We start from the raw sequence: 15,499 nt of genomic DNA on the forward strand, positions 1-15,499 counted from the left end.
CCACACGTGTAATTTGAATGAGCACATTTAGACACGACTGTAAACTCCATATAACCCCTCAAACATCTGTGTAAAGATAAAGAGTTAAATTTCAGTTCTGCAGCAGAGCACAGCCCTCATGAATCCTCCCAGACCTGAGGTTTAAATTTCTAAAAGTGTCTCCATTCCTGTACCTTGGCATAGGCTGTCCCAGTGAGGCCGACTACTGTGGTACTTCGATGGCTCTTGTGTCCCTTTTAAAAATGCAAATCACCATTCCTGTCTGAGATGACCAGACACCAGCTTTCTTGTCACTTTAGGTTTGTCAGATTCTTCCCCTTTGAGTTCCACAAACCAGACAGCCATGTTGTTTGACTACACATTTGTTCTTCTTTATGTCAGCACCGTGTTTGATTAAAGTAATCCCTGACAAGACCTTCTTTTTTAACTAATTCTTTACCACATGTCCATTTCCAAAAACATGTTCATTCTAGTTAGCCGACAACTGTTACATTCTTTATACTACGTAACTCAAAAAAGAACAGAACGTTGACAGTAGGCTCCCAGAAACTGGCTGTCTTTTAAAAAAAGGGGAGTACGCAGTTTTGAGTTTTATCTTCACGTTTCACTCAACTTTTAGTTTTGCTGTTATATTGATTAACAAAAACAAGATAGCACAACCAAAAACAATTAAACAATTGACCAGTTATGTTCAGATCAGGCCATTGCTTCCATTTATGCCTCACCGGGCACCTCAGTTCTTCTCTGCAGGTATGACCACTGCACCAGTACATGGACTACTTCAACAGTCACTGAAAAGGTCAACCACTCTTTATATTTTTTAATTCATAAATGCAAACCCCCTGCCAAGTTTTCCTCTCTGCACCATAAGACCCAACACAATAAACTGTACGTCACCCAGCAGGAGGTCATGTCAGTGTCCCCACATCCATACAGAGCCTGCCCTGCGGGGCAATCCTTGTTCAGTGCTCTTCTTGAACGTGTTGTCCTGTGAGCCGCCTGTCACACAGGCTGGTGACTCCTGGGAACTCGTCTTTTGGTTCTGTTGTGGCTTTAGGTCTGCCAGACCAGTTCTTGTCAGAGTTTCCTTCATTTTCCAAGTTCCTGTTGATGCCGCAGGAAACTGTAGGCATTGACAACTTGGCTTTCCTTGCAGTTTCTCTAACTACAGATTGCACCTGCTTTTGAGTCGCACCTTGTCGTGATTCACCATTGTATTCAGTAGGAATGAGTCACATGTTTGCGAAGAGTCTTGCAATACGTTGCCGCTGGCATTTTAGAATTTAGTTTTGATGACAAGGGCAAGATTGGGTTGTGATAAAAAAAAAAAAAAAGTTTACAAACCACTGTTCTAAAAGAAAGAGCTACAAGGGTTACAATGGTCTGTCTGCCTGCCTGACGATTGCCTTTTTCTCACCATTATAACAGCAATATAAAGTGCAGGACTGTCCACGTAATTCGTTGGAGGGTGCAGAGACGCCGTTTGTCTCACCTCTGCTTTTATAGACAGAGGGTTTGCAAGGAATTAACACTGGGACACCCACAGGAATTGTTTGCATCAACTTTCATGACTTAGCTACTTGAACTTCCATTGCTGCTAAAAAATCTGAAAGTTGTCAACCCATTACTTGTCACCTGAAAAAAGGAATTTTAGCAAAATAGAAAATTACATTATTTTTCAGTTTTTGGTAACCTGAACCTTTTTTTTTTTTTTTTTTTGTAACCACTGGCACTTAACTGCTTACTTTTTTACCATTTCAGGTCATTGGATCTTAAACTGCTTAAATTTCAATTAAAACTGGAAAAATGGAGGTTTTCTAAATATTTTGTCCAGTAGTGTATGCATTTTTCCAGGACGTACTGTGCACGTCTAGTTTACTTATCTCGGTTGCTTTCATTTTAAACAAAGCTCGCCAACAAAGTATCTTCTGTAGGTGCATGATGTTGATCAAAATATTTGAAAGGGATACCCTACAGTTCTGATATTGAAAGTGGCAAAAGATTAGTTCTTGTGTACTAGAATTTTTGAATTTGTGCTCTCTTAGGTATGTTTCTTGTTTCTAAACCAGATGCAGAAACCCACAAAAATCAAGCAAAGTGCAACCAATGAGTTTCTTATGTTAGCCTAACACAAGCCATCAGGGATTCATTCTTGTCAAGTGAACATTTACCTGGCCCAGTCCCTTTTATGTGCCACAGTCAAGAGATGGCCTGCTGAATTCCATTATGACAGGATGTCTCTTAAAGGTGAGCCAGGGTATGGACAACCTTCAACATCAACAAGAGAAGAAATGTCTCCAACTGGAAAGTAATAGTAACAGAGAGTCAAAAAGTGAACAGTGTGTCAGATGGTGGACACTCCATTGTTAACTTTAGCTATCACTCAGCTGACTCATGACAAATTAAACACAAGCAAGGTCCGTGCACAATGGGCAACCAGCATGCTGACTCCAGAAATCAAGCATCACAGCAACCAAATGAGAATCTCAGGCTAATGACTGAAAGAAATGTGGAAAGCATCACTGTGACCCAAAGTCCAAACTACAATCAAAACAATGGGAACAGCAATTCTCCAACACAAAACACATCTTAAGTCCAAATCAGTGCTGCCAATATAGTTGTTGTTTTTGATTATGTTGACTCTGCTCGATAAGCCACTCTGTGAAACTGTAGATTTGAAAAGACGTCCCACCAACTCTGTCCTATAGACCTGCTCCCCAATCTGAAAGGCAACTTCCTTGGGACACAATGTTTCAAGAATGGTGACATTAAACTGGCCACAGAAGACTGGCTACACAAGTGGGACAAATCTGTACATGTGAGTAACTGCCTGAAACCGACAGACACATTTCTGTGAAATTCCAAACATTTCTAATAAGCAACACCAATCATTTACCCATGGAATGAGTTCAAAAAAAGTCAATAATTGACTCTTTAGTGATCAAGAAAAAAACCCAAATCTTGAAATGTGTAAAGATTTTGGTGTTAATTGGTTTTTATTATTTTTTCCTTAAGAAATTGTTTTCAAAAATCAGAATAAATCGTATCTTGTATTGCCAATTAATTGGGCTGAACAGAGAAAGGAAGGGCTGCTCCCAAAAACTCAAATAAGCACCAGACACATGAAGAAGCCTTGTGTTTAAGGATCAAGCTGGTCAAGAGGAGCCATCCACTCCTTAATAACTGACCTCTCGACAGAACAGAACGAAGTGCCCCCTTGTAAGACACATGATAATCACCACTTTAAACTGTTAGTCCAGTCTGCCACTGACATCAGCGTACTTGGAGCTTTGCATTAACATTTAAGAAAGTCTCCAGTGACTTGTTGGCACGTTATTACCATTGTACACATGACACAGCATAGGGACTGCACCTGGAGTAATGTTAAAAACTACAGAAACTCAACCTAAGTATATGAGTGGGACGAATCACGCATTAATATGGTCAGGCATATTAGCCATGGATTACATTAACTGTGATATAAAGGCTTGGGCAACACTGCATCCATAAAACTAAAACAATAATTCTGAACACCAACTAGAATCTGCGTATTATTACAAATGGCATCTGTGCAAACAGTATGTGCTCACTAATATTTTATCAGCAAAAAATTCTGAGCAGATATCAATATCTCTAGGAATTATAACAGCTAAACACACTTATTTAAAAACAGTATAAAAAAAAAAACCATAAAAACAAGACATGATTTTCACCTAAGGAGCACAGCCAATTAAGAACTCCCAAAAGTGCAGAATGTCTTGAAAAAGAAACACATATGCACACAGGCATGGAACATACACAGGTCTCTCAAACCCACAATCAGAACGTACGTAATTTAAGACAATAACACACCTCTTATGGAAATGGAGTTAACAGACTCAGTCGGACATAAGAAGAGAGTGGTGGCCAGGACTACAAGGTGGCACATGATATGGCTGAGCAACAAACAGGCAGACTGCAGCTGCCAGAGTGAAATTTTTCTGTTAGAGAATTGCCAATGGCAAAGTAAACAACGTTAAGATGACAAAGTAACATTCAAAGTTCTCTTGTGATTTTTATAACCTGACTCCCACCCTTTTGTTTTTCCTGCTGCATTTCCTTTCTTGCACACTCTTTTTCTGTTTGACACAACTCAAAGTGCCCAGGCCACCATCTTCAGATGGGCTTTTAAAGATGGAATGTCGGCTGGCAAAATCCTCTCTTATGCACTAAACAAGCAGTTACATGTGAAAACAAAGTGGAGCACTGCAAGGCGCAATCTCCATTTAACAAAACATTTTAATTTTTCATTTATTAAAAAAAACTGAGTTCTGTAACTGATATTTTTCAAATACACAAATAAAAATAAAGCAAAGTCCATACCATCTTCATTCATATCACTTTGTCCATTCGTTTTCATCAACCTGAATAGCTGCACCCAAATTGTCCTAACAGTCTATTAAAATCAGCTTAATGTATACCCTTATTTGGGTAATAATTCACATTTTTGTCCATTCATATGCAATTAAAAATTTTTAAAACTCTTCTTGCATAATATATAGCTCAGTAGAATGCATCTTGTGTGTTCTACCAAAACGTAAAGCTCTTTATCTTGATGTCTCCAGGATCTGAGTGGTTCACTTGCCCAGTAAAAAGCACAATGAAAGTCTCTCAGCAGCTTCTGTCAACCACCACCTCATCCTGCACCATGTTGCCTTGCTGGATGGCAGCTGTGGCCATACTGATGGCATCTTCCAGGGTTTGCTGTTCTTCAAGCTGCAAGAAAATGGAAAAGGCACTGAAACCTCTTTGCCAGGAGGCACATTTGCTTTTGCAAATAGCATCTGCGAAATTTAGAGAATGTTAAGTGATATGCACCAGAACTCTCAAAAGGAATCTTTGTGGACTCTGAACAGCCATTTGCTGAAGTAATGACATGTGCACAATGCCCAAAACTCTGATAATAATTGGTACATTTTTTCTTTTGGGCGACAAATGTGATCTGAAGCCAGGGATTCCAGGAAATGCACCAGTGGGCTAGGTGGTGTGCATTTTAGGATGATTATGTTACTTTCAGAGACAGTTGGTTTTGGAATGAATTTAGTTTAGCTCCTAAAAAAATGAAAAGATGGACTTCTAAATGAAAAAATTAGGCAACTTAAAAATGATAAAAGGGAATTTGAGAAAAATTATGTGTCTTTATTGTTTTAAAACATAAGGTGTACGTAGTATGGGGCTGTCTGTCATCTATGCAGATTCTGTTAAAAACAAAAACAAAACAAAGTCTTACTTTTGATTACAACACTGGGTGTTCAAATTGTAGTCCAAAACAAACACCATGCTTTAAAAAATGCACATGTATGAGGAAAAACACAGGTCTTGTTTTCATTGATGTGTGTTCATGTTTCACTTAATGGCTTCTTCCGGTACCGTCTGACACAAGTCTTAAGCATTAGTTGAATTTAAGAACTACCACCTCTCACATGTGGCTCTGCCTCTTCTGCTCTGATATTTTTGGCTTTTTGAGATCAGTTTCATGATCAAAATCTCATAAAGCACTTTAGATACAGCTATAGACAGTAAGAAGAAGAGAAAATATTTCTCTGTTTAAACAGCAAAGAAAGTAGAGTTATTCCAGCAGCTCAAAAAATGGTGTGTGAGTGTGGTGTCTAATTAAAAATGCTGTTCATTCAAGATGCACTGCATAGTATGCTAGTTTTATGAAATGTTTAGTATACTAAATAACATTTTTGTAAGGTTTATTTTCCTTACAAATAAGCTTACTGTATTTTACTCTCTAGATTTACCCCACTCATCTATATTACTAAACGACAGTTTAATATATGCACGGATGGCAGACGCAGGACACACCGAGGCGCATGTGCCAGAGTGCCTCAGCGCCCCAAAGTCAAACCCAGCAGCTTCCCAGGTACATCAGGTACATCATATAGCCATCTGAAAAAACAGTAGTACAAAAACAGGTCTTGCCAAGAATAAAAGAACCAAAATGTAATTTTCAGAGGAAAATATACTGGTTTCAAGTAGTTGAGAGTATAAAGCGCAAAACCCACCTGCACAGCAATCTGAGTGCCATTTGCTGTAGCCAACAGAGCCACCTGCTGGTAGTGGGGAGCAGCTATACTGGCATCTCCAGCAATCATTCCGTCTGTCGTTACAATAGCAACCTGTTCAGTTCAAGCATCAGAAGCAATAAAGTGGAAACAAAATGAAAAAAGTCAGGAATCACATGATGTACATTTAACAGTGAATGTAGCCACACAAATGTCAGGTTCTTAAATAGTGTGCACCTCTTTATCATAGGCACACGAGCATTATTTTAAAAAGCATATGATAGCCTTGATTCTGTATAGTATACTGGATAGGTTATAGTGTCACCACTGAGTCAGAAGATACAGTACTTGCAAAAATAAAACACTAAACTAAAACATTTAGGAATCAGATAAAGGTGACAAATAGGCATTGAACCTTTAAAAGACTGACCGGGGTGCAGGGTAATGGTATATTTCCTTAAAAACCTTATATCCCAGTCCCATAGCTCTTTCACTATAGGAGAGTGGTGATGTGTTGCTTGTACATATGACAATATTACTACTACTATTACTAATAAAATAATTTACAGTAATCCTCTTTTCCTAAGCCAAAATTGTTATGTTTTATTGTCTGTTTACCTTGAAATATCTGTTAATGTATGTGGCTTTTGTAAAATTTTGTATTTTGACTAATTAACATGTAAACACATGCTTGGAATTTTCAGCACACTCTGGAGGCTTACCTGCATGGGTTTAACTGATTCAACTTTTTAAATAATATTTCAAGCTATCCCTCAACCAAATGAGCTGCTACCATAAAATCACTGAATATAATCAAGCCTGTAGCAATGCAGTCAATTTTGTGCCATACTTTGTAACTCTGGTATTTTAAATATTTTTTAATTAAATTGTGGCAACAAATTTGCATCAGGGAAAACTACTATGAAAGATAAGTGACCAAAAAAAAGGTAACTCCATTTTTGAAACCAACAGAATAATCCAGAATACTATAGCTGGAGCTCTCAGGCTGATGAACAGGAGAAGTTAAAACGCACCAAAGAGTGCTCCTCATGAAGTTCTTTATGGCTATGGTTTAAATTTTAACACTATAAGTTCTGTCAAAAATGTCTGACAGGGTGAACTGTGGATCATTCACAAAAATAGTACTGATTTGTGTAGAGCAGCAGTGCCACCTGGTGACTACGATAATTAGCTTTCAGTTCAGAGTTTGCAACCTTAAGCCACTTAGTACCGCTAATGTGAGGGTCAAATGGTCATTCAAACTAAATAAAAGCATTATGAACCACAGAAGCTGGTGCTGAACAATTCACTTTTACATAGGTATGTCAATTTAAGAAACAGTGTTTACTAAAACTGCAACCTAAGACTGGGCATGTTGTGGATTACAAATAAATACAGTCTCTCTCTATCCACCCATCCACACATTTTGTAACAGGCTTATCCAATTCAGGTTTACAAGGAGCAGTCTGGATTTGCATTATCACAGCACTTGATGCAAGATGAAAACTAACTCTGGGTGAATTCACAAATACAATCCATTCCTTTTTTCTTTTTTTACATTTATATAGCACCTTTCTCACTCTCAAAGTGCGTTACATAGTAAGTGGAGAACCACTTCAACCCCCACTAACATGTAGCATCCACCTGGATTATGTGACAACAGCGATTTTTGCACTAGTACGCTTACCACACATTAGCTGTTAGATGGTGAAGTGGTGAGAGAGATAGCCAATTAGAGAAAGGGGATTATTAGGGGGCCAGAACGACTAGGACGTGGAGGGTAGTTTACCCTGGACTTTGGGATACACCCTACTCTTTATGAAGGATGCCCAGGGATCTTTTATGACCACAGACAGTCAGGACCTTGATTTTAGGACTCATCTGAAGAGTGGTGCCATTTTAACAGCACAGTGTCCCCATCACTGTACTGGGGCATTGGGATCCACATTCAGACCACAGGATAAGAGCCCCCTGCTGGCTTCACCAACACCTCTTCCAGCAGCCACCCAAGCTTTTCCTAGATGGTCTCCCATCCAAGTACTGGCCTGACCCTAACATGCTTAGCTTCATGTGGACGACCTGTCCTGAAGTACATGTGGTATGGCTACTGACAAGCTATTCTTGTGTTTAGCAATGTAATCTGAATAAGCAGGTTTTGATAATCTTATGTTTAAGGCAGTACTATAAACGTTTTCACCAGATGTTGTACATGTAAGTTCCAAAACACATACTGGCTGTGAATCGGAATCATCCGCTGTGACCATTGTGACAGTGTGCGTCTGTGAACCAGCAATGTCACTTTCATGAGCAGGAACGGTGATCGCTGTTCCATCTTGTGTCACCATGGTGATGGCTGTGCCAAGGACTTGTAAGTCTTCATTTGAAAGGTTCACCTTAACAACAACAGGCATTGTGTTATTACAAAATGTACAAATTAAATAATATGACATTTAAAAAATTATCTGATCTGACCTGGGGTAAAATTATAAAGAAATATCCAATTTAAATAGTAGAAAATGAGAACATTAGGCATCAAAATCCCGAATGAGCAGAGGGGAGACAAAATAAACCTATCAGGAAGTTACAAGTTGGAGAATGCTTCTCTGATACGCATTTTCAATGTGCATATTATATTAGCCAGCAAGATTTACACACAAAAGAACAACACATTTCTAATTACTGTATTTTGAAATGTCAATAATAGCAGAATGTTACTAATCACAGACAAAATGTATCATCTACAAAATGGACTTTTATACATTACACACAATAAGTGAAGATTGTATTGATTAACAAAAATACAGGCCAGAAATATAAAAATTCATTTCATACCAGTAAAATAATACAGTTCAAGACTCCAATTTTAATTTATCATTTATTTTCTGAATCTGCTTAGGTCAAAACAGGGTAGTGGAGTTGATTATACCTGTATCACTGGGATCAAAACTTGAACCGGCCGTGGATGAACCTAATCCAATACAGGACAATCAGGCAGGCGCGTGCGCGCGCACGCGCACACACACACACACACACACACACACACACACACACACACACAGTCACACTGGGCAAAGTTAGGTTAACCTAATAAGCATGCTTGAGGGATGTAAAATTAAAGAAAAAGAAATAGAGATCTCACATCCTACCAACAATTACATTCCAAATTTAACTTTCCAGCCACACATTTCTTTCACTACCTTCAAATTAGAAATTTTGTTAAACAGTGAAATAACGGAACAGCAAAAAGAGATTGAATACATGGACATAGGTGATATGACAGAAGTACGTAGATATTAAGTCGGAGAATTGTAGATCGTCTAATTCATGTTGCCATCATGGAAAAGTAGTGTTTCTTTCCGCGAGAATTAAAAGATTTGTTGTTTGGTGAAAGTGAAACCCACATACGCGAGTGGAAGAGATGCGAAGTGGCAAAGCCCCCTAGTTAATATATAAAAACAAGAGAGTCATATTAGCATGGTTCTGAAAATATTTAGTTTAGTTTAGTTTAAGTCAACCTAAAAAATATCAATTCTGAAGCACTGTTCTTTGTGTATAGAGCCTTTAATGCTAGTTTGCTGTGGTGGACAATGCAGTGAAGATGAGAAACGGAAAGAAAGCTAAGCCATCAATACAATACAGAACAACATACAATAAAACTCTCAAATCCACCTAATCTAATTTAGGACCACAGGTCACCAGAGCCTAACCTGGCAATATAGTGTGCAAGGCAGGAATCAGCTCGGAGATAACTTAACATTATCTTAGTAATATACAGTATCTCACAAAAGTGAATGCACCCCTCACATTTTTGTAAATATTTTATTATATCTTTTCATGGGACAACACTGAAGATATGACACTTTGATACTATGTAAAGTAGTCAGTGTACAGCTTGTATAACTGTAAATTTGCTGTCTCCTCAAAATAACTCCACACACAGCCATTAATGTCTAAACTGCTGGCAACAAAAGTGAGTACACCCCTAAGTGAAAAATGTCCAAATTGTGCCCAATTAGCCAGTGTGAATGGGGAGCAGGTGTGTTAAATTTGGTGTTATTGCTCTCACACTGGTCACTGGAAGTTCAACATGGAACCTCATGGCAAAGAACTCTCGGGAGGATCTGAAAAAAAGAATTGTTGCTCTACATAAAGATGGCCTAAGCTATAAGAAGATTGCCAACACCCTGAAACTGAGCTGCAAAACGTTGGCCAAGACCATACAGTGGTTTAACAGGACAGGTTCCACTCAGAACAGGCCTCGCCATAGTCAACCAAAGAAGTTCAGTGCACATTCTCGGCGTCATATCCAAAGGTTATCTTTTGAAAATAGACATATGAGTGCTGCCAGCATTGCTGCAGAGGTTGAAGGGGTGGGGGGTCAGCTTGTCAGTGCTCAGACCATACGCTGCACACTGCATTGAATTGGTCTGCATGGCTGTCATCCCAGAAGGAAGCCTCTTCTAAAGATGATGCACAAGAAAGCCCACAAACAGTTTGCTAAAGACAAGTAGACTAAGGACATGGATTACTGGAACCATGTCCTGTGGTCTGATGAGACCAAGATAAACTTATTTGGTTCAGATGGTGTCGATCGTGTGTGGCAGCAACCAGGTGAGGAGTACAAAGACAAGTGTGTCTTGCCTACAGTCAAGCATGGTGGTGGGAGTGTCATGGTTTGGGGCAGCATGAGTGCTGCCGGCACTGGGGTGCTACAGTTCATTGAGGGAACCATGAATGCCAATATGTATGGTGACATACTAAAGCAGAGCATGATCCCCTCCCTTTGGAAACTGGGCTGCAGGGCAGTATTCCAACATGATAACAACCCCAAAAACACCTCCAAGACGACCACTGCCTTGCTAAAGAAACTAAGGGTAAAGGTGCTGGACTGGCCAAGTCATGTCTCCAGACCTAAACCCTATTGAGCATCTGTGGGGCATCCTCAAATGGAAGGTGGAGGAGCGCAAGGTCTCTAACATCCACCAGCTCCGTGATGTCATCATGGAGGAGTGGAAGAGGATTCCAGTGGCAACCTGTTAAGCTCTAGTGAACTCCATGCCCAAGAGAGTTAAGGCAGTACAGTAATCCCTCGCTACTTCGCGGTTCACTTTTCGCAGATTCACGACTTCACGGATTTTATATGTAAGCATATCTAAATATATAACACGGATTTTTCACTGCTTCGCAGGTTTCTGCGGACAATGGGTCTTTTTACTTCTGGTATTTGCTTCCTCAGTTGGTTTGCCCAGTTGATTTCATACAAGAGATGCTATTGGTGGATGGCTGAGAAGCTACCCAATCAGAGCACGCAGTTAAGTTCCTGTGTGCTGCTGATTGGCTCAGCGACGGAGTGCTGCATTAACCAGGAAGTCTCATCTCACTCATTCAGCATTAACGTGCTCTTGCTACTGCATTCAGGGGATTATCACCTTCGTCGTCATCATTTTTACTGCGCAGCATATTCATCACCATCATCACGTCATATATAGCTACATGTACTTCGCTATACAGTAAGTGTAAACTTATCTACCGATTTCATATTGCTTAGCAGTTGTCCCTGTTATTAATAGAGTAAAGGGTGGGTTGTAAACAATACAGGGAGGGTTTAAAAACGTCCAAATACACGTTAAATAATTAAATAAATATGGTGTCCCTACTTCGCGGAAATTCAGTTATCGCGGTCGGCCTTGGAACCTATCTCCCGCGATAAGTGAGGGTTTACTGTACTGGAAAATAATGGTGGCCACACAAAATATTGACACTTTAGGCACAATTTGGACATTTTTCACTTAGGGGTGTGCTCACTTTTGTGTTATTTTGAGGTGACAGCAAATTTATACTGTTATACAAGCTGTACACTGATTACTTTACATTGTATCAAAGTGTCATATCTTCAGTGTTGTCCCAGGAAAAGATATAACAAAATATTTACAAAAATGTGAGGGGTGTACTCACTTTTGTGAGATACTGTATATACCTATGGGAATACTGTTTGGAAAGGATGTGAAGTAAGTGTTATCTTAGACAAACCAATTTAGTCACAAACTCGTCTATTCACAAAATGTGGTAAAAGTAAACAAATAGTGTGTAATTTATGGACTTAATACTAATAAACATAATACAACAAGCTTAGCAGACTTCACAAGGGCAAAATTAAAAATCCAAATACCCCAACTAACAGACCACCAGAAGACACAGCCTATACAGGTCCTTTGTGTGGCAGTGTTGGCATGAAAGTTAATCATTGCACATCTAAAAGAGGTCTTTATTGTACAAAATGACTGTGACCAGAGAGATGATGTCCTTGGTGAGAATGAAGCCCCAATGAAGCTGGGAACCTTAAACTGCAATATATATTGGGGGCTGATTTGTTTCGAACCTAGTTTTGTTAAACTTGACTTGCTTGTATGGAATGTTATTTGATTTTAATAAAATCAATAAAATGCAAAAAAAAATAAAAATAAACTGCAATATATAAAATAAATTGATGCATTGGAACACCATGGCATTTTTTTTTAATTTCCGCATCTAGAATTGTTGTTCTTTACACATTTTTTACACTTACGAAAAGTTAAAGTAGTGACTTTGGTTTGTAAGTTTAGTGCCTGTGTTTTATGTTTTTAATACCACGTAATATATTTAATCCCATACTCAAGCACCATATTAATGCATACTATGAGACAGATAAATGACAAGCGATCCTTACCAAATTATTTTACAGTTTACATTTCCCTCTTTGTAAGGAGTCATTAATAACAAAGGTTTTTGCCTTTTACAATCAAGTTGGTATTTTTTTTTTAATATATAGTACTGAACCATTGTTTTTCTGTTTTATTTATTGACTGATGAGGACAAACCATGAGTAGTTTTTAATTCATTACATCTATGCACATCCCGAGTTAAAAGAAGATGTTACAATTTTTGAAATTGTTATACTGTACTTATTGTTGTCACTGCTTTGTAAATGATTGAAATGTTTCATTCTAAACCATCTCTGAAAAGGTAATCAAATATGTAGGAACATGCACATTCTGTACAATGATGGTTAAATAGAAGATGTTTGCCATGTACCTGTATAAAATTTAGAAGAAAATTTTTTTAAAAAAAATTAGAGCAGCTTAGTGGAAAAAAGAGAAAGCGAGAACATAATTCAGCAACACTTCTAGCTCAAACCAGAAACCAGCTTCTGATTAGGAGAGTGGATGCTGTAAAAAAACAGAAACTGCACACTCTTCTAGATATCAATGTGTTTTAGTCAAGTAAGTTCAGCATCAGTTTCCTTGAGAGAATAATTAATTTAATTCTAGATTGGAAGCCAGTTCATGCAGTAATTGGAAAGAGAACAAACACATTTAAACAATCTGTAGCTACTGCTCAATAGCTTTGCCCTATAACAAACTAGTGTTTTGTTTTATCTCACTTATTACACTGTAAGTCTTTATAAAATACTTTTTCTGCTACACACCATGAGCCTAAGGAAAAAGAGAGAATGAATAGATGAACTTACTGTATAGCAGAACAAAACTTAGAAATCATAAAATAGGTGCTTTCACCCAAATTAATAAAACAGACTATATGATACAGCTCAAATGATTTCTTGAAAACACAAAGCAAATAAAGATACAATAGAATACCTTCAACCTACCTGTTGTGTGACATCTTGAGTAATAAGTGCAATTTGAGAGCCTATGACATCTTGTGTCACCATAGCAACCTGAGGGGAAATTTCGCCATCCTCATCTGGGCCCGAAAGGAAAGCGATTCTTTGGCGTTTCATATGGGGCTCCAAATCAGCCTCTGGGTCTTAACATAAGAATGCAAACAATGCAAAACAAGTGTTAAAAAGAAGGCCAACTCAGGACTGTGAGACAGCAGCAATCCTGTTTCCTAATTTGCTGGCATTTGTTGCCATCAGGCTGCAAACGATAGATTTCCAAGGATCAAGAACAACAGATTTAAGATCTCTTTTTCCCTTGAGCTCTAGGAATTTTGAGTTGTAGCAGTTGTAGATATCCTGCTGAATTCTGAATGATTATTTAGTAGTCTTAGAGATTATTATTCGTGTTTACAGAAATATTCTGGGTGTGTGTTCTGCTTATGACTAGAGCCGTCATCTGTTGTCTCTTGCCTTGTGTTCTTGTATCTGTAACAATATTTTCTACTTTCCTGCTGCAAAGAAACTTACATGTGGGAAATAAAAGTCTACCTAACGTAACCTTAAATAATTTTTTAAAATATTTAAGAAAATGCTGCTAAATTCACCAAAAAAATTCCGTATTCAAGTTTACATGATTTGGAGAGAGCCTAACTCAGAACAGGCAACAGCTACATTCTTGACGTACAACAAAGGAGTTTGACTTACATTAACAGAATTTTGCCACACATGGGAAACAACATTATAGCAGCTTAACATCACACACTATCTGGGAAGAACATTTTTCTAGTAACAACCAATGACATTATCAATATGCTATAGGAATTTCTTTGCAATGCCTTTAAAGATTGTGAAGACAGGTAGGGCAATACGCAAAAGAAACCTTTCTCGAGTCTTCAAAATGTCCTGGGGCTTCAGATGTGATTAATCTTCTGTACTTAATATATATAGCCAATATAGTAGTCAATATACACACATTGGAGTGATGTAAACTGCATTATGTCAATCAATATCACAGCAGCTTCTGAGATAGACCTGAATAGCAATAAGTGTCTACATCTGTCATAACCTACAGATCATTTACATAACCTGTAGGATTTAAATTAACATACACATTGTGGTGCAGTGGCTAAGAAACCAGGCACTACACAACTCGCCTCTAACGCAACCTGTATTGTGACCCTGAGCAAAATCACTTAACATGTTCTCCAAAGGTACTATCTGTACTTGTAAAGTGCATAGGAATAGGGGCTCACTAGATGAACTCGTTAAATAAAGTAAAAGATTATTTGTGTGTTTGTGCTGGTAACCTTGAGTATTCTGCAATAAAATCAGCAATTCACATCATTTCAATGGTTCTAGCAATTCATCTGCTTTTTTAACAGAAGATTTTTTTTTAATACGAGACTGAAAGAGGGTTAATAAGGTTCTCTTGGAATTACTTTTTTCCATTTCCTAATTTTAAAGCAACAACAGAAAGTCTTACAAATATACAAATGCAACATCTGAATAAAATGCCAAGAGAAGAGGTGAAGCAGTCACTTTGCATTGGCTTCAGAGGAAAAGATGCAAAGACACCTGGAGTTGGCAGAAAACAAAACACAAGAGGAAAGTCTTCCAAATGTAATCTATTTGGCCTGTGCTTTTAAGGTACTATAGTAAAGCACTGGTCATTAAGTAGTTGGAAACATCTTTAAAAATATTTATGTTTCACTTGAAATTGTTTAAATTTCTTATTTTATTTAGATGTTTTTGTATACAAACATAAATGCATCTTGCTGTAAAGTTCTACATT

The 15,499-nt window shown here is 38.1% G+C and overlaps 1 protein-coding gene across 7 annotated transcripts in view; it reads right to left on the reverse strand.

Annotated features, from left to right (window-relative positions):
• Nucleotides 1-4,260: 4,260 nt before the first annotated feature.
• Nucleotides 4,261-15,499, reverse strand: part of znf76 (zinc finger protein 76) — a 51,164-nt gene continuing 39,925 nt past the window's right edge. For 6 of the 7 annotated variants that reach the window (XM_051924644.1, XM_051924647.1, XM_051924645.1 and 3 more), the window contains 4 exons: nucleotides 13,696-13,853; nucleotides 8,282-8,443; nucleotides 6,051-6,164; nucleotides 4,261-4,755 (listed from right to left, as the gene is read on the reverse strand). In XM_051924644.1, the coding sequence (XP_051780604.1) occupies nucleotides 4,651-4,755; nucleotides 6,051-6,164; nucleotides 8,282-8,443; nucleotides 13,696-13,853 (539 nt within the window). In that variant the 3' untranslated portion in view covers nucleotides 4,261-4,650. Of the gene's footprint in view, nucleotides 4,756-6,050; nucleotides 6,165-8,247; nucleotides 8,444-13,695; nucleotides 13,854-15,499 lie in introns of all 7 variants that reach the window. The other variant, XM_051924648.1, reaches the window with a different exon arrangement.

This window comes from Erpetoichthys calabaricus, chromosome 3 (genome assembly GCF_900747795.2).
Source record: "Erpetoichthys calabaricus chromosome 3, fErpCal1.3, whole genome shotgun sequence".
NCBI classification, from domain to species: domain Eukaryota; kingdom Metazoa; phylum Chordata; class Cladistia; order Polypteriformes; family Polypteridae; genus Erpetoichthys; species Erpetoichthys calabaricus.